Below are 24,877 nucleotides of genomic sequence, written 5' to 3'. Positions count from 1 at the left end.
CAGCAGGAGTAGTTGAAAAGTTTAAATTGTTTAAATTATCTCGACAAAAGCGCAGGAATGGATTCTCCTGCCGAGCACTCGTTCGTGCCGCAGGCTTCGCGGAGAGGACGTCATGCTGCACAAAAAATACATAATCACCTTGGGGGAGTGGGGGGGAGGGGGTGGGAAAGTGTGGTCTCTTGGGAACGGGCTGAGTAGTTTGCATGATGCGGCGCTAGCTGTCTGGAAAGTGTGGCCTAGGACCGGACGCGCGTTGAATGGCGTGTCGCTTTTCCGGCCAGCGCCGCAATCGGATCGTGATTGGGAAGTAGTTTAGAAATACTTCATCGACCACCGATACCGTTGTCTGGAGGAATCCGTGGAAAGTCAAACATTCTCGCGGGTTTGCGGGTAACGGATGACCCAAAACATGAATTGATGTTTGTCGCCTATTTTGTTGAAACCAGGAGGAGAAGTGGAAATGAATCCGTTTGGAAGATTCATTACAGCTCCTGCTCGTGGGATGACAATGATGTTCTCGAAGTCAATATATAGATGCAACTACGCCAGAGTTTTCAAGAGGGTATTAGTGCATAGTGCGTCTCTCTAGACGATCTGATGACACAGTGAAGTAAGGCGAAGGCATGCACTCACTCTCTCTCTTGGTGCGAGTGTAAAGTTGGATTATACAGCACGGCAAATACTTTGAGACTATCAACTGCCATCAAGAGGGCTGCTTACTTCACATGCCTGCAATCCACAGCTATTTGTGTGGAGCTTCTCAACCGTTCCAGAATGTCACGGTGTAGAATTGCACACTAACCTAAAAAAAAGAGAGGAATTAACACAACGCACATGTTATCCATCATCGTGTAGATGATGAAACTGAACAAAAAGAAAACAGTTGCTAACACACACCCCCCAACGAACGTATAACAGCATTCTAGCATTAGCGTTATGTTGCGTAATACGATCGCGATTGATTCCCTGGCCCGCCCGAAAACGTCACTTGCATCTTTTTGCTGCGAATTTTTATCGGTTTTACGCTGGAAGCGAAGAGCGGCGGGCCAAACCCCCCGGCGTTAAGATTGATGGAGCGTGCAGGCAATAAAACCAAACGCAACAGCAACAGCCATAACGGAGAATGTCGTTGTTGTTGGTGTTTTCCATGCCTTTTATTGGGTGTAGTAACGTTGGTGTTATTATATTTTTGTTTTTTGTTGTTGTTGCTTCTTCTCCAGCATCAAAAACAAAGAAAGGAAAATGAATTTTCACAGTCGTAACGGTCATAACTTTGCGCAAAGCGTTTTATCGCTGTTTAAGGTTTCGGGGCAAAAGGGGGCGAATCGATCGAACGGCGAATGCGTATCGTATCGGAAGGCTGGTGGCATATTGGGCTAGGAATGCATTCGACCATTGTTGCCTGTGAATGCTTTAAAGAAAACAGGATGATGGAGGCTTTAATGTTCGACATTTGTACTGTACACTAGTCACCATTACAATACAAATGAACATCTTTAGATAAAGCTCTATACATTTCTATTATAGGGGCCCTTTTCGTTTTAAGTTCGTATGTTAAAATTTTAGCCTGTCAGCTGTTCGCATTGTATAGCAGTTTTCCAGCAGCTTTCTAAGTGGGTATAATATACTGATGGGGCTATCTCAAGGTGTATGGAAGAGGTATCTAGATGGTTGATTTTTATCGCTTCTGCTTCTGAATGAAGATGTTAAGAGTGTTTTGTGTATTCTTCAAGCCACCAGAAAGCCTGTTTGAGCAACAGTTTTCACCCGTTCTGTCAAAAAATGACATTCAAATTTGATGAAAAATATGCTATGAGACCACCTGGTCTACATGCACTTTGATTCTAGATTTCACCACCTGATCTCTTTAATGCACCTTGGGATAAATGAAAACATCCCAATTGACATTTTCGAGTACGAGCAAATTCCCTTAAACTGGAGCCTTAAACTTCCCTTAAACTGCACCAGTTTAAGGGAATTCAGAAAAGTCCTTTAAAATCAACTGTGATTCGTCTTTTTCGTTACTTTCTTCTAGATTCGCTCGGAAATGATGTTTCCTATCGTTATAGTTGGCCATGTTCCCATTTTTTTTTCTTTGGCTCAACAACCGTTGTCGGTCAAGGCCGGCCTGTACCCACTTGTAGGCTTGGCTTTCAGTGACTAATTGATTCCCCCCATAGCAGGATAGTCAGTCCTACGTATGGCGGCGCGGTCTATTTGGGGATTGAACCCATGACGGGCATGTTGTTAAGTCATACGAGTTGACGACTGTACTACGAGACAGGCTAATACTTAAATCATTCCCATTTTATACTTAAATAATATCCATTTTTATAAAATAACGTCACACAAAATTAGCGTTTGTTTTTCATAAAAAAACCATAGCTATGAATCAAAAATGACCTCGACGGCATCGTCCATTGATAGAGGAACGTCTAATTTATGAACACAAAAAATCTTGACGCTTTCAATACACTTGATCACACACAAATCCACAATTTCAAGCGTATCGAGTACTAATCGAGCAGATATTGGAAAACAATTTCGAACAACTGTCACTTGGGAATACTTAGTTTGGCCATGTTTTCGAGCAGGTACTTGAATTTAATTCTAGCTTTGAGGCTGAAATAATCTAGACTGAGTATCGCAGGCTAGTTTTGTTTTTGGTTTTGTATGGAGTGTTTACATGATTTCAGCCAGCAACTGTCAAACTCCATACAAAAAGCTGACTAGAGTCGTGAAGGGGCTCATAATTGATATTTTTTTAAACTTTTTTAAGGCCAATAATGTTGAAGTTTTTATTTCTTTTTTATGTACTTTATAGGATTATTTGAAGCCGTTGATTTATTTAGAAAGTTTGGATAACACGTGAACGAATGACATCTTTTAGTAAGTTTTTTTTTTCGTATGTTAAATTGACCCAGAAAAACCATTTGATTGTTTGTTTAAAACCGAATCGTCTCAAGTGAACAAAGAAAGTATGTGAAAACGTATCAACAGATATGTTCTATTTAGTTTAAGGTATTATTAAAAGTCACAACATGCCAAGTCTTTATTCAGTTACTAATAAGTAAATCAAAACTGGAGGCTAAATTGTCACATAAACAGTAATATACAACACTTGCCAGAATCCAATTACTGCATTCAACAAATAAGTTCAATCTTACCTTTCCGAGCGAAAACTCTGGTTTGTTGAAACACCCACCATCCAAGTGTCCATTAGTGCTAAGAAATGTGCTCCGTCCAACCAGTTACCAATTTGTGCAGTTTCCGATCTTAATTAAGCTTAAAGCTCTTGAGCCACGACTTCTTGCCTTTGTTCACTTTGAAACCCTACATACTCCGTTGCAACACATCCTGCCCACTTGTGAGCAACCTGTGAACACTGCCAGGGGGAGTAGGACGGGTACGGGGGTGCACTGTGTTCATCAATGTCCGGATCCAATCAATCCACTTCACCGCCGGGGTTGAAGTGATTTAACAGTTGTGCCCGGTGTGCTGGCAACGCTGGTGGTCGGAATTGAATGCCAAGCCCACCGTAACTGGCACTGGTCCCTTTTCGGACCGGCCTCGGAAAGGATGCTCTGTGCAAAAGCCCGGATGTTGTGTTGGAGGTTGTGCGGGGGTAGAGTGTGTGGAACTCTAGACTCTTCCGATTACTTGCGGCTGACAGCCGGAGCTTTTTGAGTGAAAAGAATTTTCAATAAATCTCTCCAACCGTATCGAACGCCTGTTCGCCTGCTATCAGCCACTCTCTGCGCGCGTGTGTGTGTGTGGCTTTGTTTGGTGGTGTAGTGTGAAATGTCTTTTCCTTTCTTTCCCCCTGCTTTCGCTCCAAGCTGCTGTCATTTGGCAAACTGTGTATGAGAAAAAGAAAAGCCCCCCTCCCCACGAAAACTTGCCTGGATGTATTTGAAAATCTTTGCAAAAGTTCTTCTTTACCATCGATACATTTTGCATCCTAAGGCTCTATGTGTGCGTGTGTGTGTTTGTATCTTTTTTTTCATGTCACTCGCGCTATATTGCTCGCAGGCTTTGAGGTTAGGGTAGTTCCCGGATATCGCCCGGAATAGTGTGCGCCATCCGGTGCGACAACAGCACACAGACAAACTCATACACACCCTTGCAACCCCTACGCGTGTGTGTGTGTTGCGGTGTGAATTGCAAAGAATCTCCACCAATCGCGCGAATATCTGTGTTTCCCTCCAGCGTCACCGCCGATCAGCCGAGTGATGGTGGTGGTTTGGTGGAAAATTTATGTAGGAATTTGAATAGAAAGGAATGCTATCGTCCGTTCGGTCGTTGTGGCCTGCAGCACATCCTTCGTCCCGTTCACTCGCTGCACCCGACCACCGAACACTTTGCAGTGTATTGACAGATATTACATTGCTGGTTCGTCGCCGTCCGTGTTAGCTGTGCTTCCGTGTGCTTCTTCACTCGAACAGACAGAGAGAGAGAGAGAGAGATAGGAGAGAGAGAGCGGGGAGGATTTGCTGCAAAGTTTCAGCACAGCCCACCCACAGCCAATCATAGTTCCGTGGTCGCTTCCTGGTGTACGAGATTCGGGAATCCCGGTGTCCCGGTTGGCGCTGCGGAATGCTTTGCGCGGTCGTTCGCAATCATCTCATCGATAATGGACATGATAAATTTCACCTTCAGTGCGAACGGCGAAAGTGAGTAGCAGGATATCCTGCTTCGTTTCGCCCGCTCTGGTGCATCGAGGAAATAAGCCATGCATTTTTTTCTCTTTCTTGAAATAACTAATTTTTTCTTCTATTTCCTTTCCTAACCATTTTTTCTTCTCCAGAGTACGAAACTGGGCCATCCGCTTCGGCGTCGACCTGTGGGAGTTTGGACGACAGTTTACCAAAGTGAACGACATCAGAAATGTAAGTATGCTGCTGCCATTTGCTTGCCAGGTTTTAGCTCGAAGTCAATGCGTGCCTCCTGCTCGTCACAGAAGCCGAGAGAAAGTGACAGGGATTAATTCTGTGCAGTGTCCTCAGTGGTGGAGAAGAGGAGCCATTTTCCTGCTAATTTTTAGCACCATTGAACCCCCTGCCTCATAGACTTTCAAGCCAGACTCCTAAAAGAGGAGATTAACAGGGATGTAGTTTCCGTCGGTAGCAACTATTGATTGGCTCACGCCAGTGCCGGAATGGTTCTACGTTTAGGGAAAGGCGATGGGCTTTTTAAATGATTCTGCTATGCGGTTAGTGTGTGTGTGTGCCTGTGCGCTGTAAGCCAACAAAGGCATTTTACCTGAAGACCCAATAATGTGAAGGTGGTATCCCTAACCATCCAGGGAGTGCCTCACCGTGCTGCTGCTGTTGGAAAAGCGGTCAAGATTAGTCAAGCGCTGCTATACAACGAGGCGCATCGGAGGCGGAGAGGAAATCCGAAATCCTTGGGTTTTGGTCCTAAAAACGTGGAAACTGAGTGTCTGGAGGGAAGTGGGAAAGGGAATAAGGGTTCTCGCACAGATTTGCCGTGGCTGTGGCAGGTTGCTGTGGAGTGTATGTAACTGCTTTGCTAGTTTGGTGAGAACGGGCCCTGCTTGCGATGTTCCATCCGTATTTTCACCGACTCTGCTAGACTCTTTGCAATGTCTGTGTGTGTGTGTGAGGTGATGTTCGTGAACGAGGTACTGTACACGTGTACATGTGTGTGAGTGGGTGTGTGTCAAACCGTTGAGTATATTTTGGGGCAAAACTCGTCTTCATCCAGCTTCTAGCGGTAGTTGAAGCTTTGTGTAAAATTTGTGAAGCCAAAGTGAAGCTATCTCGATGTGGCACACTCACACTCACTCACACACACACACACACACACACACACACACACACACACACACACACACACACACACACACACACACACACACACACACACACACACCCATAGAAATACTGCGCGCAATGCCTGAGGCATCTGGAAGGCGTTGTTTAGCGGAGGATATGTGCTGAAAGTTTTTACTTTCCTCCTTTACCCCTTGCGCGCCACCTACCACTGTTGCCGCGAAAAGCGCACCGTCGCCCTTTGGCAATTTTTCTGGCACGTGTGTGTCTCTGTGCATACAGCGTTGGAGCTGCTGCAGCCCCATGCGGGGAGAAAAATGTGAGGCTACAGTGCGCTGTCGCGCTGCTACACATTGACAGAGCGTCTTGTATCGTTTTCCTGCCTGGGGCATAATCGCAGGTGGAAGCGTGGAAGGCGAGTTTTCGTTACTTGTTCGCAAAAGCGCGGCTTCGCTACCTGACGACATTGTGGCACGGATTTTCACGGTCCCTCGGAGAATCGATTTTGTGTCCGTCCCCCCCCCACGCGTGGAGCGTGGAGGTTTTCCCGTGGGTTGGCAATTTTTTTTCCTAAGGGGGTGTGCCATAGGCTGTGTGTTGTTGCTGGGGCTGTAAAGATAGAAATTTGATGTATCAGAAAGGCTTTACCGGGGGGTGTGGTAAGGAGGTGGGAAGGAAGGGGTCGCACGAGAATGAGATTTATGGTGCAGCTGAAGGTTTTAAAGCGATGAAAAACCTTGAAGACGGTGCCCCGTATCGACCAGGAGAGTAGCCCAGGTGAAAAGCATACGCTCAGGTGTGTGTGTGTGGTTCAGGTGTGCGTTCCGTGTGTTACGACAGCCGAGGAAAGGGTGGTGCTCGGGATGGGAAATTAGTTCCCGACGTAACGAGGCTCGGCAGGACGAGGATGCGACGACGGTGGAATGTGATGCAACGTTTTTGAGCCAATTTTCAACCAAGAAAACTAGTCGGTATGTGAAAACTTTTCCCAGGTTGGCATTGAGATCGATGTGCTTCTGCTCGTTTGGGCCGCCTTTTTCTTGTGAGCTCGTTGGGTGAACGCTTGCAGCCATGGTTGCAATACACTGTGGGGGGGTTGAACGTGTGGCTTGTGCAAACATGATTTAGAGTGAAAGTGAGAGAGGAAGAGCATTTACTTTATCGCATCGCATGAAGCGATGTTTGTGATAGTTAATTTGCTATAAATAATTGAAATGCGAAAAGTATTGGTTTTTTTAAATCTTTTTTGTGCTTATATTGTTATATTATTTATATAACTGATAAGTACTACTTACATATCGAGCTTGATTGCTACTTTTCATTCATAATCTTTTTAAATGGAACATTTTGAAAACGATTTTCGACTGAATTATAAAACACCATGCGCCTCCATGAAGCACACGGCAAAGCAACAATGACCGTGCGTCTCCATCTGGTTCTTACCTCTTTTTTGTTACAATCACAATGTTTTTTTTTATTAATCTACACCTTTTGATAAATTGCCAAAACACAAGTATCTTGCCGATCTAAAGAAAGAGTGAAGCTTCAAGCTTCAAGCAAGATAAATAAGCGCCCAACACGGTACAGTACATCCGCCCCTGTCAGTTATTATTCCCACGCTACTGCTCCACCTCAGCGTGCAACCATGAATGCAAACGTGATTTCCTGCCTCAACACGCTTTCTCACCACGGCACGCCAAGAGGCACACGATAAGCGTGATGAGCCTAGAAAACAATGATTGTTAACGTGTTCATGAGGTGTTCGAGTAAAATGTTGATTGCGATGTAGCACTTAACCGGTGCAAAGCCGGTGCCTGCTGCAACGGTTCTCAGAAACAAATGGCAGAAGTGTGAAAACCAAGGAAGTGGAATATATTCGTGTGTGTGTGTGTGTGTGTGTGTGTGTGTGTGTGTGTGTGTGTGTGTGTGTGTGTGTGTGTGTGTGTGTGTGTGTGTGTGTGTGTGTGTGTGTGTGTGTGTGTGTGTGTGTGTGTGTGTGTGTGTGTGTGTGTGTGTGTGTGTGTGTGTGTGTGTGTGTGTGTGTGTGTGTGTGTGTGTGTGTGTGTGTGTGTGTGTGTGTGTGTGTTTGTGTGTGTGTGATGTAAAAGGGAGCAACTTTTTTTCTCTGCATCGCTCGCATACTCGCCATGTATGCGTTGATGCTGCAGCAGTGGGCGAAGGTGTGCAACAATGTGTGCCAGCAGCGTACATTGTGTGCGCGCACAGGAATCGCATTTACATTGTCCAGCGTTCGTGTGGATCGTGCCAGAAGACGGTTAATGTGCAGACCGTGGGTACGGTGTTTACCTCCTGCTTACACATCGTTAGCCACGTCCGCTCGCGCCGCCGTTCGTACGTTCGAACGCTGACCAGCGAAATGATGGGAAGTTTGGTGCCGGGTTTTTTTGCTGGTGTTTTGTTTTTGCTCTACCTTCATGCACATATTACTTCACGGTGCGTGATGAAGTAAAACAGTGCATGCTGCGGCAGCTTTTAGGGGTTTAGCGATGGAACAGGGCTTGCGGAAAAGAGTGATGGTAAGAGTAAATTTTGATGGAGTAAGGTTATTATAATCTTCTCTTAGTATGTATCTCGTGATAAACATACGTTTTTAACAAAATAATGCTTTAAAATTGTACATTGGTACAGTTTAAAATCTATATCAAAGTAATTATTTAAGTTTTAAACCTTATTTGCTGTTAAAAATTGAAACAAAACACTGTCTCATGTAATATTTCCGAATAAACTCAATAAAGCCATATTTCTTCATTGCTCTTCTGCAACGACGCTCAATTGAATCCACAAACGCGTGTCAAAGAGCAACTGTAATAGAGAAATTTTAGTTTTAAATTTACTGCCATACCCTAATGCACAGCATCGCTCGGCAAACGGTGGCCAAGATTTATCCTCCAGCGAGTTACTAAACTAGCAAAAAAACCAAAAAACAACCACCGGTACAAGGGACGCGTCCGCTAGTGTGGAAGCGCAAAATCTCGGCAATCTTTTAGCACCCATTTTGGGGAAGTGTTTTATTTCGGGTGAAATGGAAAAGGTTAACAGGTTATGGTTTGGGGTTGCCCCAGTCCACCCAGAGCTCCTTCAGAGCCGGAGCCCGTGTGGCATAAAATATTTGCCACGCTCCGGCACTTAGCAAACGAATATATATTGAATATTTTATCCACCCCGGGACGTAGATTAATGGTGGCTCGTGCTTGTCGATCGTGTTGTTGCCCTGCTTGAGCGAGAGTGGAAAGCGAGAGTGCATTTACTGGGAAACAGAACCAGCGTACGGGGGGCGGAGAGACACTGGGAGAGAACATACCAAGAAAAAAGTAAACACATCCTGTTTATGTTTTGAGTGCGTGTGTGTGCGTACGTGTGTGTGTGCACAGGTCCATTCAAAGTCGCTGGAACGGTGGGACTGTATGCCGAGGTGGATTCAGAAAGGGATTTCGGACGGTTTTTGTGAGGGAGCGAGCCGAAGAACTACGGGCTCTAGCGATCTAGCGCCCATTACCGCTAGAAACGACGATTGTCCCGGTGATACGTGATCCGGGTGCAGAAGCAAGCTACAGCTTTAGCGAGTCCCTCACGCTCCAATTTCGGCAGGCAGCGAGCACCGAACGCGCATTCACCGTTTTGCCACTACATAACTCGTCGTGGGAAAGTGCTGGGTGCTTCTGGGCCGGTGCTGGCAAATCACTAAATTAAGTCTCATTGGGCAGTGTGGTGGCATGTTTCGTGTGTGTGTGTGCTTTGGAAGTCCTTGCAAAAGGCGTCAGCACGCTGCGAGGATATCTACGAGGTGTGCAGTAGATAGTACTCAAGATCCAGTCGCGAATTGTAGCTTTTGTAAGCTGTAAGATGTGTCTAGGTGTGTGTTTGTGCTTGTGAATAAAATTCGTCTGTACGTTGGATAGAAAACGTTCACCTAGTGCCAGTCGCCCGGTAGCACTGCAGGTCCAGCCCTTGGCAAACTGTACACGAAGCGCAAACTGTTCCACCACGTGAGAGAATGTTTGCCTGCGCAGATAAACGTTTGCTGCAATCTCGAGCTGTGTCTGTGGTGGATTTCGGTGGATGCAGGCGGCTACTGCTGCGGGGGCTGATTTGTTGATGGTAGCAATTTGGAACAATTTTATCAATGGCTGTGGCAGAGCGTGGCAGGATGGATGCAACACACACACGCGCTAACAACGCTGTTTGCAACAGTCAATTGCAGTGCCGTGATTCGGCATTCCTGCCGTCGCAAGTAGCGCCTTGGAGCCCAGTTGGAGACGTGTGTGTGGGTAAGGGTTAGTTTTGTTGCGAAGATTGCAGATGAAAGTGTTGTTTGGAGGATTAAGTCGTTGGTCTGATTTTAAATCCAGCAAATGAAAAAAGCGATGAAAAGAGTTGCTGTGCAGCTTTTGGTGATTTTATCCTTAAATTGTAGCTTCTACACGATGAAGATTGCTATCCGTGAAAAAAAACCTATGATGATAACAAACTAACTCTATCCAAGCGTGTGCGCTTGGTGCCGTGACTAGGATTTACCTTAAGCAATCTTCATTGAACCGTAATTTCGTTGAACTGAAATTATTTCGTTCACAGTTAAAAAGCGCACCACAAGGCAAGCGCTTTACTTTTTCCAACCGTAAATTGAATCTCGGGATCATGTACCGGGACGTCATTAGCAAAAGCTCAGGCCCAGCCACCCGAGCATGGAAACGGCTTTAAACGTTCGCGGTCTGTTCGTGAATGGTTTTTGACTTCGCTTTGAAGTATCCACGGCACGAGTAGTGGTAGAGTGGTAAAGAGTTGTCTGGCTGCGAAAAGGTCTGCTTCCCACCTGTGTGTGTGTGTGCGCTTGTGTGTTTGTGTCTCATCCCAAACGGTCCCCCGAGGGGCAGAATTCAACGAAACGGTTCCATTTTACCGAAACGGAACCAGAATGGTGGAATGGGTACTACTGCGTCCAGGTAAATTGGGAGGAAAATTTCGCTTCATTTTCCTTCCGTTCATCATTGACACCATGGAATTATCGGTGGCCAGCGCTGGGGGGAAGGGTTACACAAGGGGCTGGGGCGCCTATTGGCAGTAGGTTTTAATTGCCTCGCTCTTGATTCGCGCGTCCATTCCGACAGGGTTCGGTGAATGAATTCCAGGAACGCTTTGCCTGCAGGACGCGATGGCGTGGAAAAGGGGGTGTTTTTCGGGGAGTAGAAGAAGTGAGGTAGTTATGGTTTACAGGAAAATAGGGAAGAGCGTATTTCATGCCCCAGTGTTCGTCCCACGACCATCTGTCTTTGGGCATTTCGAACCCTCCCAATGTGCAAAGGCGAAGCTGTTGTTTTTCCAAACGGTCGAGTTTTGTTTTCCCCAACCTCTTTCATTGGTGTATTTGCTCGCATTTTCGTACACCCATTGTCCCGCTCTGTTGTGAAAAAGAGAGCGAGCGAGCGATTTCATGTCCGGTCAACTAAGCGCGAAGCGTTGTTGGCTGTGGTCGACGTTAAGGACACCCAAAGGATGGGCCCATCTTGGGTGGAATATTGTTTTGTTCGCTGTCTTTTCCCTTAGGACCTGGGGCACTGGGAGAGCCACCATTGCGGGCAGCAGTGGACTAGAAGGTTAGACCAAACAAAACAAAACAAGCGCAAAGAGAAAAGGGATAAACCGGGGACGCGCGTTTTTCCGCGAAATCATTTCCATGGCATTAAAATTCAAATTGAATGGATAATTGTTATTAGCGTTTTCGCGTTTTGCTTCGCGTCCATCCGAGGTTCCGTGTCCTTTTTTCGAGGATGTTTTTCGTCCGAAAATGAAGGATGCTTGAGTGCCCAGTGCACTCACCCACAGGTACAGCAGCAGCAGCAGCAATATCGGCAGCGTTGGTGGCACTTGTTTTCTTGGAAAATCTTTCCACTTACCCTAGCTGCTGCATTGCGCACGACCAACCACGACCCGGTGGCGTTGCGATGCGATGCCCGGGAGCACTGAAATGCTGGGATTAATTTGCTGAAGCCGACGGTTTATTGGCAGGTGTCAGCGTTAATCGCGCCCTGTCGCCGGTGACGGATGATGACGGGTCCATCCACCCTCAGGGGGCTGGCAACGGATGACGGATCGAAAAAGTATGCAATCTCATTTTGTGTCCTGCCAATGATGCCGCCGCCGCGATCGCCGCAGGCAAGGATCTAATTAAACCGAACGAAACTCGTTTTGCCTGCCCGGCCTGGCTGGTGCGAATCGGACCACGTGCGTAATGGCCGTTTCGTGAAGGATTACTGTGCTTTTGTCTGCTTTGTTTTTCGGTAGAATGTAGCATTATTTTGGTGGAAATGTTAGGGGCAGATATTTTCGTACTTGCTTCGTGCAGGAATTTCCTTGGCTGGATAAGTTTGTTGCAACTGTTGGTTATATTTTAAAGCCTTTTTTGCATTTTATTAAGCTTTCTTTTGGGTTGGTTTCAAATCAATCAATATTTTGTGAATACAGAATGTTGTTTATGTCTGTATTCTTGTTTAAAAAACTCTCTATAGAGTGCAAAATAAAAATAATAGTAAACAAATGTATATTTATACAAAGTGATGTGAGTGCCCATGAGGGATGTTCATTTAACCAACTTATCCATTATCCAAACATATTAATGTGGCCAATTTTCTTAATAAACCATACTGATCAGACTCGCTACCCGTAAACCTCGTTAAACGGGCATTAAATAATTTAAACAATTAACGATCTGTTTGTCGTCGCGTCATTGTTGCGCTCGCTGGCTACGGTTTGGCACTGCTGCAATTTTCCCACCCAGATAGGTCAAAACGGGCAGGACACGGACGGGGGCCAGTAACTTGACATAATAACACAAATTCCAGACATTCGCCATCAGCAGATTCAGACTAACGAGCGGATTTCTACATCCAATGGTTGGCTAATAGGCCACAGCTAGAGACCGCATTCCGCACACCGTACGGGGGACCGCATTTGCACATAACTCTCGAGTCTCGAGGCATTAGAGAGCAGGCATCCTGCGGAGGAAAGCAGCGAAGGGTGCAGTGTTGCAGAGAACCATCTCGTACGTAATCGGTTATGGTTTGAGCATTTACGCACACATACACACACACATACACTTGCAAGGCAAAAGCGTTCGGTCCGGTTCGATCATCCGGTCCGTTTTGCGACACTTTAGCGCCATTAGGATTCGGCGTTTGGGGTAGGTGGGCGTAGCGAAAAGGGAGTTGCTGCGGTGGGTGGTAGACGACAGCATCGATTAGCGCAGACTTTAACGTCTTTTCGATCGTGTCCCTTTCGGGATCGTGACCCCGTCCCGAACAAAAGGGCCTGTAATGAGTTTCCTTTCCCCGGTGCGTAATGTGCGCTAGAAACAAAGATCCGGCCACACCGGCCACACATTTCGGTCCTTTTGCGCACACGTGCTCATTACGATGGGACGTGATTGTTTCCGTTTTACGCACCAGAAACACACACACACACACATATATGTGGAGCGCGAGCGTACGGTAAAGCGTCAAGTCACCCAAAGTGTTTGAGAACGCGTGGTGGTGTCAAGCGTGCAGGAAAAGCGTCCTGCAGACACATGCCATCGAATGGTACGAGGGATAGGAGATAAGAGAAAGCAAGGCAGCGGTGGCGTGTCGATTTGACGCGATGCCCGAGCTAACGAACCAAAACCACGGGTTCGGCAGGGATCGTGGAAACATGATTTCCGAATTACCTTGATCGATAACTGGTAAGCGATAAAATATGATTGATAATTAGATTAATATGTCATTCGATACTAATTCGTTTTACAGCTCTCGATACGGGGGGATTGGGGATATGAGGAACGTGCTGGGAGAAAGTGGGGAGAGTGATAATGTATTTCACTGTGTATTGTTGTGTTATTTGTGCGGTACTTTAAACAATAGGGGAAAGCGGGGCAAAATGGGCATGTTAAGCAGTTTACTGAATCTTCCTTTGAATATGCTACAAAACACAATTTTTCTTTCATTATTGTATGCCTCAACCCTTTATCTATGGATTAAAATTGCAAAATAGAATGAAAACAACCTACAATTATGAAAACAGTGTAAAATAAAAGTTGATGTTTTACGAGAAGCTATTTTGACATGCGGGGTAAAATGGGCATAGCCCTGGGGCAAAATGGGCATATGTAAACAAACTGTGCAACGTCAAAACACTGGGGCAATATGGGCCACAACAACTGTGGCAATATAGGTAAGGCCCGTGTTTGTGCTCCATCGGATGCGATTTTATTGGAAGGCCTTTCAAAATTTTTTTACGGAATTTGACAGATAACGTCGGACGTACGATTTCGTCGTACGACGGAATCAAACAAATTTGATGCCACATTCGATGTTATCTGTCAAACTAATTGTGAGGTGTTTTGAAGAAACAACCACAAACTAATTATTCATAATCGTTAAACTATTAAAATCATTAAATAATAGCAATATGAATCGAAAAAGCGTTTGACAGCACGAGCGATAAAATCGCCTGCGATCAAGCACAGACAGGGCCCTAATGGTCTATGCTTTTGCGTACGTTTCGTGGAATGTATTTTTGTTTTATCTTTTGTTTTGCTGGCCTGGAAAACCCTTAAAATTCTTCCAAAAATATGCTATCAAAATTAAAACAGTTTTTACACGTTTTAATCTGCACAATCGAATCTTTTGAAGCTGTGCCTGTCATCATTATTGATACGACAAATACAACACTATAGTCTCACCAAGCGCCGTATGTCAAAAGCATCTGCTCATTTTGACCCACGTGAAGCATTTTTGTATTAATTTTATATTAGTAAAAATACACATTCAATCGCCTTGCCCTCTTCAGACAATTGTATAAAAATATCATATCTTTAAAAATATATCATGCAAAACTTCAACGCATCCCTGTGACACAGGTTTAAGCTTATTTTCGAAGTGGCAAAACTTACATCAATATGCTACTAAACCTCTAAAGTAAACTGTTCCAAGCAAAAATCCATCAACATGATGTCGAGATATACCGATTCCCGGAATAGAATACATTTGTTGAACTATCGCTGGTCATTCTAGTACTTTCACTTTGCTCGCGTGTATGTCTCTCTACCTGCAAATGAATGAAAACAAAGTCTGTACGACCTGCAGTGCTTTTCCAATTGCATTTAATACACAAGCAATCATCGCCCAACCGTCCAACAATTCTAGCCAATCATCGTTTTTAAGGCACCGCCGAGATGCTGACGTCTTCAAACGTGTTGCCCTGGTGCGCACCGCACCCTACGTACATTAGCAGTGACACCCGATTATCATCTTTGTTTTGTTGTGTGTTTTTCCTCCTCTCTTGCAGCGCTTCAAGGACTCGGACGTGGACGTGACCCGGAAGGATGGCATACTGCTGCTGCGCGAGCTGGCGGCGGAAGTGAAGAACTTTATGGATTTCAAAATGAACGCCGTAATGGTGAGTAGCGCAATGCGTCCCTTTTCGGTGCGAGAGCATTACCTTTGTAGCTGTTTGTTACCGTACGTGTGCGGAAACATGTTTTGCCGAAACACCTTCACCTTCCCCTTTTGTAGGTGCAGGGCTGTCCTGTCCTTGGGTGCTGGGGAATGTTGAGTGCCCTGTTTTCTGAGAAACATTCTGTGTGCGGTTGTTGAGCGAGAGAGCCCCCTTTCCCTCAGGCTTGCGAGGTCTCTAAACCAGTGATAGTGGAGGAGGATTTCCCTTTCGACCTTTCTTAAGCAGCATTGGCAAGCAACTACTCATGCGGTGCCGGATTGTTTGCCCGTGGAGCGTGTACCACCACAACAACAAAAAAACGAAAGCAGAACATCTAGAAGCGAATAAAAAGAGCTCTATAGAAGGGCTGGGGGACCCATAGGTACTGCTGGCAGGACGAGATGCTCGGTGCATGCGATCTCGGGGGCTGGTTTGGCATCGGCGGTTTCTTCCTCGTTTCAGCGTCAGATTAACGTTTGATTACCTTTCGAACGGAAATTTCTCCGTAAATTGGATTTAGCCTCAAGGCTGCTCGGACTGTTGGCTTGCCGTTCTGTGTTCTGTCTTGCTGCCACCGGCGGCAGTACGGGCTAGATGCAGACGAAGGATAGGCTTTCCCGGGAAGCTTATCGAACACCGGGGCGAGCTTTTGAGGGGTTTAAAAAAATCCGTAAAGGAAAGCGAAATAATGAACGCTCCAAACCAGTTTTGCCCGAGCATTGCATTGAGTGGAGTGAAAAGGAAAATAAAACACCACCACCACCACCGGCGCCTTTCCTTCGGGGAAGGTTTTTTTTCTCTCTTCTTATGCCTCATGGCGTACCGTACGGCACCGAGCATGATAAATGAGGTCGGGGTGTGGAAAGGATCGCTTGCCCGGTGGTGCAATGAAAGCAAGAAAGCAAAGACGAAGAAAAAGCGACGGTAGAAGGAGTACAACGATACGCTCTAAACTTGTTTCGTTTCTATTGTGATGGGGGAGATGTTTTGGCTTAACCATGCAATCGTTTCGGATAGTACCGGGGGAAGCAATTGTTAACGGAGGGATCCAAAGTTTTCTTCTATTTTTTTTCTTCTACGCCACACGGAAAAGCGGCACAGCAGCGCAGGGGGGAATGGAAAAATCGGATCAATTTTTCTTCTACAGTCAATCGGTTTGCTGAAGCTTATTTGATTATTGGTCCCAGCAGGGCTTAGTTCGATTTCGCCCGGCAAAGGAAGCGCTTAGCGGTTTTAAATTGTGCAGAGAAGTGTTGGTGAATGAGCTTTTAAGACGGCGGTACTGTTGACGGAATGGTTGAAGCAATCATTAAGTGTGCTTGAATGTACCGTTTTGAGGCACATTTTCATTAAAACGCTGTGAAAAGCGTTTGGTGCTGTACGATTTGCGATTGCTTTTGCGATAAATCGTAAAGAAAAGGTATCAGAGCAGTTGAAGGGATGATTCAAAAAGGCAAAAAGCTTGTCTTTCAAACTGATTGTATTCATTCGTAACGTTTAATTTCTCTACGAAGAAAAGAAGCGCCCAAATGTATGCTATCCGTAGCGCAGCATTGACCTTTTAAGGCTTTAATCTCTTTCGATATCTACTTAAAATACTTTGCACAAGTTTTTTTGTTCTTCTATCTTTTAATTATTTAGTGATGCCGTTGCTTTCTTGCCAGACCAAATTTCACGGTATTACATTGTTTTGAACAACAAAGTTAGCCAAAACAAAAAATATGCCAACCGAAGAAAGCAAGCAACGAATCCGGTCGTGTTTCACAACATAATGAAATTAAGGCACAAAGTTTTGTTTTTGTAGAGCTTTTTGAATCAAAAGCTTGCTGCAGAAGAGGCTTAAAACGGAATAAAAAGGGCCATATTGTAATGAACTTTTTGTTTTGCATCCTTGGGTAGTGGCATTCTTTTCCCTACCTTTGTCAAGAATTGGGGAAAAAATCTTGCTTTAAAGATTTACCTACACCAGGACAACGGGCCCCCGGGGATGAATGGGTATTTTATGAACCGACGAAACAGCTAAGGGCAACACAAAAACAAAAAAAAAATACCTTCCATTTCTCTTAGTCAGCACCATTTTCGGTAGTTTAACGCTTTGCGCGGGCTTCCGTTTTTCCGCACGCCGTCGGCTCAGCATTGTTACAAGTGCGAATTTGATTTCTTGCAGAAGAACACAATTTTTAATTCCTGCCTTCCTGCCACCGGGCTCCGTGGAACTGTTTCACGTCCACGCGTTTTCTGCAGGAGTAGGCATTTCCTCCTGCCATTTTGACCATTTCGCACCGGCTTGTGAGCCACTTCCGGTTACGGGTGTGCAACAGAATTCGGAGCGCTTCCCTTTGCGTGTGAAAGAAACCTCTGTAAAATTGACTGCGACCAGCGGCCCGGGGCGCAGGGAAGTCAGGGCAATGCAAACCCGTTCAGGAAAATGCTAAGAATAAAAATGAACCCCGAAACCGATGCAAAACATCAAACGTAAATCGCTTACTCGAGAAATAAGTTGGGCCGTGTTGGGGATTGATTCATTCTTTTTTTTGTGTGCCATTCTGTGTGGTTTTGTGTTTGTGTGTGTGTATGTGTGTCAGGATTTGGTAAGAAGATGAATTTAGAATGTCCGAGAATTGGCAGGGATAGGAACGCTGGAAAGTGTATGGGGCGCACTACAACAATAATCAAAAGGAGTGTTGTTGAGAGCAAGAAAAAAATGTGGACATTCGAGGAAAGGCAAAAAAAAGGCATATGGTACACGGGGACCGGCTGAAGGTAAGAGTACCGCGGTACGACAACTTGGGTTCTTCGTTTTCGGCGAACGAAAAGTATATTTGAAATATGTGTATATCCTAGTAACCGCACCTCCGGCACGTCGGGGGCATTGGTTGAGGCTTTTCCCCGGGATGAACTTGGTACACATTCCAGTTGGAGGGATAAAAAAGTCTGTCGTGAGAGAGCGAGAGAGAGAGAGTAGTACGGGAGTACAAAAGTCCTGCTGCTCGGGAGTCCTGCTCGGGAGAGGTTCCGATGGAAAACGAGGGAAGCAGTGTGGCGCACGGGCGAGGAGAGATGGGCTAATAAATTTTCCGTATTCCATGATGCCTTTCTTCTGCCGTTACCGGTGGGGACAATGTGGGGCTGGTAACGGAATTGGAACGAGGTCGGGCAGCACGGCGAAACAGAACCTGTCACGAACGGGAATGTTAGATAGTATCTTTTGCAGCAAAATTGACACTGTTGTAAGTAGAGCAAGGAGCGAGGGAGTACACAGTAAAGCAAAACAGGGCAAAACTAATGAAGCTGCTTTTGTGGCCGCCCGTTTTTATCTCCCAGTGTGTCTGGAGCATGAAACGGGCATTGCGATGTTCTTTCTTTTTTTTTTGTTTGCTGAAATGGTGTACAATAAAAAAATCATCGAATTGATTTTAAAATGCGCCTAAAGGTAGGCAAAGCTGTAGATTATTTACAATAAGGTAATGTCAAAATATCGGACGGTTTTAAGATTGTTTTTAATTTATGGAAATTTGCTTGAACATTGGAGGTAACTTTTTATAATGCCTCTAAATCCTTCTTCCGGTGGAAAATCCCTGCTAATAAACACACACACACGCTGATTGAAATAGTAATGACGGGCAAGCGATTCGTATGGTAATTTAATTGCACCAAAACGAGGGTTATGAATTTTCTAGCGATTTTTCCTAGCTTAAAACTGGCGGGCCGTGTCGGCTTCCGCATTGATTGCTTCTGCATAATAAAGCACATTTTAGGCAGGCCGCGGCATTGTCGAGACGCTAATGGTGCCATTATTATTCAATAGCGCCCAATCTGCTACACGAGAAAGAGACAGAAAGAGCCGACGGAGCGCAGGAGGGTAGCGAGAAACACGAGAGAACAACACCCCTTTCGCGCTGTGATGCGAAGCTTTGACACAATCCCCAACAATCAATTTCCGGTCAGAGGGGGCGAGCAATTTATCGAAGTATCGTACTGCCGTAATAATTAACATCGCTTGATCGAGGAACTGGGGCGCGAGCGCGCGCACGCTCATTTCCCTTTTGCGGCATCGCTCGCGCGTTCAATTCAAATCCAACTAAACCCCATTTCACAATTGGCTATAATAATCATTCAGCACAAATGATGAATTCGTAAATTGGCCCCATAAAATCGTTGTTTGGGCCGGGAACGGTGAAAGCATTAGTGCGTAACATCGAGTGTCATGATGAGAATTGAAAATCAATAACCAGCCGCGCGTTAATGTGCGGCCGGCTTGAGGAAGCGTGACTCGGCAGTCGAAGAAGGGCGACCGATGGGAAGACGATCTTAACGGAGCGTCTGAAGAAGATGTGGAGATCCTGGGTCTAGTTAGGTGTAGTGAAATAGTTATTTTTTTTAGTCTTTTATTTACTTTATGCAGGAAATATGGTGAATCTGTTATTTTTGTAAAATAACCTTTACAACGGATCCTGGTTTATAAAAGCACATGGGAAGAGCTCGAGAAAAAAGTGGCTTGCAAATGCGTCTAGCTTATTGGCCTGCTAGTTTGTTGGATGTTATGTTTCACATTCCAGGCAGAAAACTTTGGGGAGGTTGAAAAAGCTCACTCGTGTTGTGTTGAAATTCAATTAAAAATTCCACTCCACATTGGCGCTCATTGTGTATGCGCGTAAAAATTCCTCCACCCAAGCATCATAAAAACCCCGGGGGTGCGTCCTACCCCGGTCGAGGCAAAGACAAACGTAACGATGCCACCCACCATCAATGGGTTGGTGAGGTTATGGATGTACAGGGAGCACAGGGGTATGCTACCAGACAAGCCCGATGGTCTGACTTTAACTCGTTGTGCTGAAGATGATGCTGTAAATGTCGCGTAATGATGGGGTAGGTTTTTGTGGACGGTTTTTGGGCGTTTTGTGTGTGTGTGTGTGCTGTGTTGGAAAACGTGCTTCCGAAAACATGACGAAACACAGCGTGGGGCCGCTCATTAAGCGTTGTCCATGTTGCCCGTGTGCCCTACATTACATGGCGATTTCGGGCCTGTTGGCCTCAGTTGAATCGGTGTGCTGTGAATGGTGCGTGTTTTAGGGTTGGACTGCTGTTCGGAGCTTTTATTCGATGTACCAGCTCTGTCCACGTGGCGTTTGTATCTGTAAGAGGTGTAGTAAAATCTTATTAAAATAGCGAAAACAAGACGAAAGTAGCAAAACGTGCAAGTTAAACAAATTTATGATGCCAAAGTGGGCTTACAACGTTTGAGGGATGTAGCATGCCAACAAGGTTGTAGTAGTAATACTGTAAGAACTAAAGCATACGAAATGTTGTCAATAATTCCAAATAAAATGTTAAATAAGCTAATGCTAAGCAGATTGCATACTTTTAGGATAAATTATAACTAGGCAATGCAAAGTACAGGCGGTCCCCGAGATACACGGTTACTGGGGACCGAAAACGGCCGCAAAATACCGCGTATTTCAAATTCCAGCCAAAATATCACTAATTTTCGTGTAATTTTGAGGGTAGGGGAGATGAATTTAGACACTTAATAATCTATTTGATATGATTCTGACTGAATATAAAAGTTTCAAACCTTTTAAAATAGTTTTTAACATTTGATCTAAAGAAAATTTTTTTGGCATTTTACAATTTATGGGTCAAATCAGTGAACAATTTGCTCAAATAATTATCAAATTAAGAAAACTGCGTATCTTCGAAGAAGAATACGCGTATAAGAAGTACCGTGTATCTTGGGGACTGCCTGTATGCAATTTATTTATTCAAACGCCTAGAGATAGGCAAACTGTTTCACAAATATCCTCTTTTAAATGAATTGTAGTATGATATTTGTGCTTGCCTTTTTAAATTTTTGCTACAGAACAGTTCAATAAACAAAAAAAAAAAACAAAAGCTGCGACCAAAAAGGGTAACATTGCCTAAACACTATTTAACGCATTCCATTAGAGTTTGTAGCTCAGCTTTCCCATTTCAGAGAGCAAAGAAAAAAACCAACGCATAAAAATCATCACTTTTTCGTGTCGTATGTTCCATACCCATACAGGGCAAAATGTGCGATTGCCTGTCGTGTCGGCACCGTTGTCACTGGTCGCCTCTCCGAACGGGCCGTACTTCGGTATAGCCGCCGCAAACGGGCGGCACAGACAAGCTGACGAACTCAGCTGATGCGTCAGTCACGGGCGGACGGGCGTACAATATGGACAGGAAGATTGAATTTCGTGGTGACGAGCAAAGCTTGTAAAATTTAGCCACATTAGGTTAAGGGACCGGTTGGCTTACGTGCAATGGCGGCTAAACGACGCGAGAGCGAGAGGTTCACGCCCGGCCCGGCCAGCCCCATAACAGCCGATACAGTGTGGGGAAGGCGTCGGAGTGATGCGTTGTTGCGGCAGTGGCTATAAGGTTTCGTTATTGTGTTGTGTATCGCCAAAGGTTCTTCTTTCTCTCGTTCCTTCGGCGGTTTGGGTTTTATGTTTCGGCTTGAAATCGGCCACAGTTTGTTGGACAAGGCCGGGGAAAACTGTTTTATGGTGGGTGAAAAGTTTGTCGTTTTGACCCGAGAGGTTTTGTTGTTGCTGCTGCTGTCGGTGCTCCAGCGCAGAAATACCATATTCCACAGTTTTAAACTCCGGCAGAATGTGCTCCATATTGCTGCCACGCTCCGCATACCGATGAGAGTGATAATCGATAATTTTTGTCGTCTATCAGCTAACCAATGTTGAGGGGATCGAGATGTGGAGAATGGCGAATCCAGAAGTATTTATTGGATAGGGTGTTCACATACACACACATACACAGACACAACTATAGCTATATGAGCTGAGATTTTCCGACGCTCGCTCAAAGTGACCTCCACAAGACGAACCTTGCTGGTTCCACTGTCCCACGGGTCATGAATTATGGGATTTGACTTATTTATGGTTTCATATTTGAAAGAGGATCCGATAGTGCCGGATCTGATACCCTGAGCGTCTGGACAAAAAGAGGATGGCTGGAGGGAGGGGGATCCTGTTTGTTCGGCGGCAGCAAACAACAGTTTGAAGGGGTGAAAAGTTTGGTTTTCAATTTAAAGAGAAAACACCCTTCTTCTTTACGATTGCTGACGACGGCAATGGTATTCGTGACCTTGCTTGAACCGTTTACAGAGCGTCCTCGGCGGTGGAAACGGGAAAGGTATCCTGAAGGAGTTTGATTTTTAATAGAATATTTTATGTGACGGTGATTGAAGGAGGTAAACGGTGAAATTTTCTCTATGGCACGTGGAAACCATTTCGGTTCCATTTAGCCGGCATACGGCCGCTTACCTTTGCCTGACTCTTCCACTTCATCGATATACCTGACACGGAATCCGTGCTTGAGAACGTGCCGGACAGGGAAGGGATCAGATTTTCAGACAGAGAGTCGGGGACCGAAGACGCGAACCCTTTTTGCCATGACTTATTGATGAAGGGTTCGGTTTATGAATTAATGCGACGCGCGAACGATAACAAGGGGTGTACCGGAGCTTGGATGGGAAAATGGATGAATTTAATCAGGTATGTTTGAGATTGGACCCTCACAAACCGAGGGATGGGGTATCTAGTTGGCATTTTACCACCAGTAGGAAGGGTGATTATTTTTGGAAGAAAAAAAGCACCGTAGAATGATACGTGAGACCAGGCCAATATTTGGTGCTAGTGGAAAATCGTGCACGGTGACGGTACTTTGTGGGTGTTTAATTATTCAATTACGAATATTGTATGAGCACGATGTCCTTGGTTTAATGTGCTTCTACATTTTTAAGCAGACCGAAGGGAGGGTTTACATTTGGGACGCATAACGATAGGGCTGAAGTGTAGAAAACTTTTGTGAGCGAAAGTAAAGTGACAGCGGGTCGGACGCATAAATTTGTCAAAGTGTTGCTTAATAAACATCGAGACGGATTTTTTTTAGCAGAATGCATTCTTGTAGGCGTTGAGTTCATCGAATTGGTAAAAAGCAGTGCGCCTGAAGTTATGTAACCTGTACAACGCTAGTTCGTTTTTTAAGTCTTACCTGTCCGGGTTTTTTAAAACATTTGAATCGTTTTTCCACATTTTTTACACGTTTTTTTTATTTACCTTGTTTAAAACAAATGTCTGATAAAATTGAGACACCCTGCAATAATACTAGGTTACAATTAAGGTAATGGTGGAGAAAAAAACGAGCTACATTTTCTTTATCTGTTTTCATTTACAGACGAAAAACAAATTGCAATAAAAATATTCCACCTCCAGCTAGCATTAGCCAGAAATGAGACTGTAATATTTATTGTTTATTGCATCTATTGCGCGAGGTGTTAGTGGTGGCGTTGTCGGTCTTAATGGTGTCGGTGGGTTTTCCGGCCGCACCACATACGCCACACCATCGTGCATAATTTGCCGCTGTACGGCTGTATGTATTTTTTTTTCGGTGCTTTTCTTTCTTCTATCTCTTACTCTCTGCCTGAGCGAACTGCACACCCAACCCGTGCTGCTCTCCCGAAACCCGTTTTACCCGTGCCGTGTTTGTTCCTTTCCTTCGGTGTCATCTTCTTACTGTCGTGCCCGACATGGCGTAAATGGTTCATCCGGAAAATGGGAACCGTTTTCTTGAGATAAAAGCGATTCTCTAAAAGCCCGGTCGTCTTTGTACGACGCTGCGTTCTTTTTGCTTAGCGGGACGGTTTGCACAGGGGTACGGTGTTGTTGTACGGGCAGGGCTGAAGAAAAGTCCCTGCGTGCAACCGGGGGTAAGCAACCGGAAGAAAGGGATGGGGGAGCTTTTTTGTAACTCGAAAGGAGGAGAGGGAAATGTTAGGAAATAATGCAAACTGGAGAAGCTGTGCGCTGTGTCGGGTATGCCTACCGCCATGTAATAGAACGATTCCTCGCAGCAAGCCCTGTGTAGGCCCAGACCAGCACCAGTATCCTCAATATCGCGTTTACATGGTACCAGTACGCACAACCGTCCAGACGGGCCGGAGAACGGGAAAGTGTGCGGTAAGAAAAGAAAATCGTAAGTACCGAGCACTAGCACACTCTGGTCGGGAGATGCGACAAGGATAAAGTACTGGGCAAGTTAAAGTCGATGTAAAAGACAGCCAAGTCACAGCATCTGCTACAACGGTCCATGTCGTCGTCGCTGTGTGCCGTCCCCTTGTGCTCCCGTTTTGCGCAAAGCTCCACAACAGTAAAGCGGAAAGACTTTACCTCTTCCTTACAGCGCTAAAAGGGTGTGGTACGTGGTGGCCGATTTGGTTGTAATAATGGCTGTTGCAAGAAAGAGAGCACAACAGCAAAAGAAGAAAAAAAAACGCAAGCGCAACACTCCTCTCTTTGACATCGCATGCTTTGTACACACGAGATCGAAGGCGTTCGGCAAGGCGGTCTGGGAAGCAAACCGAGCAGGAGAAGGTGGTCGGCTCAGCAAAGTGAAAAACATTTCACTTCCTGAGCGGAAAACATAAGGAAAATGGCGAGATAAACTTCGCGATTGTTTGACTCCGCTCGACTCGTCGTGCCCTCGCCAACACGCCACGCCACATGTAATGTGCCGCTTAGGGACATGGGCTTAGTGTGGGTGTGTGTATGTCAGAG

The 24,877-nt window shown here is 45.3% G+C and overlaps 1 protein-coding gene across 6 annotated transcripts in view; it reads left to right on the top strand.

The window, feature by feature from the left end:
• LOC120900537 (voltage-dependent calcium channel subunit alpha-2/delta-4) overlaps window positions 1–24,877 on the top strand; it is a 63,504-nt gene that overhangs the window by 5,535 nt on the left and 33,092 nt on the right. For all 6 annotated transcript variants that reach the window (XM_040307650.1, XM_040307656.1, XM_040307652.1 and 3 more), the window contains exons 3-4: window positions 4,808–4,889; window positions 15,132–15,242. In XM_040307650.1, the coding sequence (XP_040163584.1) occupies window positions 4,808–4,889; window positions 15,132–15,242 (193 nt within the window). The remainder of the gene's footprint in view (window positions 1–4,807; window positions 4,890–15,131; window positions 15,243–24,877) is intronic.

Source organism: Anopheles arabiensis, chromosome 3, assembly GCF_016920715.1.
Source record: "Anopheles arabiensis isolate DONGOLA chromosome 3, AaraD3, whole genome shotgun sequence".
Classification (NCBI taxonomy): Eukaryota; Metazoa; Arthropoda; class Insecta; order Diptera; family Culicidae; genus Anopheles; species Anopheles arabiensis.
The sequence above is the reverse complement of the archived record's forward strand: the minus strand, read 5'-3'. Positions and strand labels throughout refer to the sequence as shown.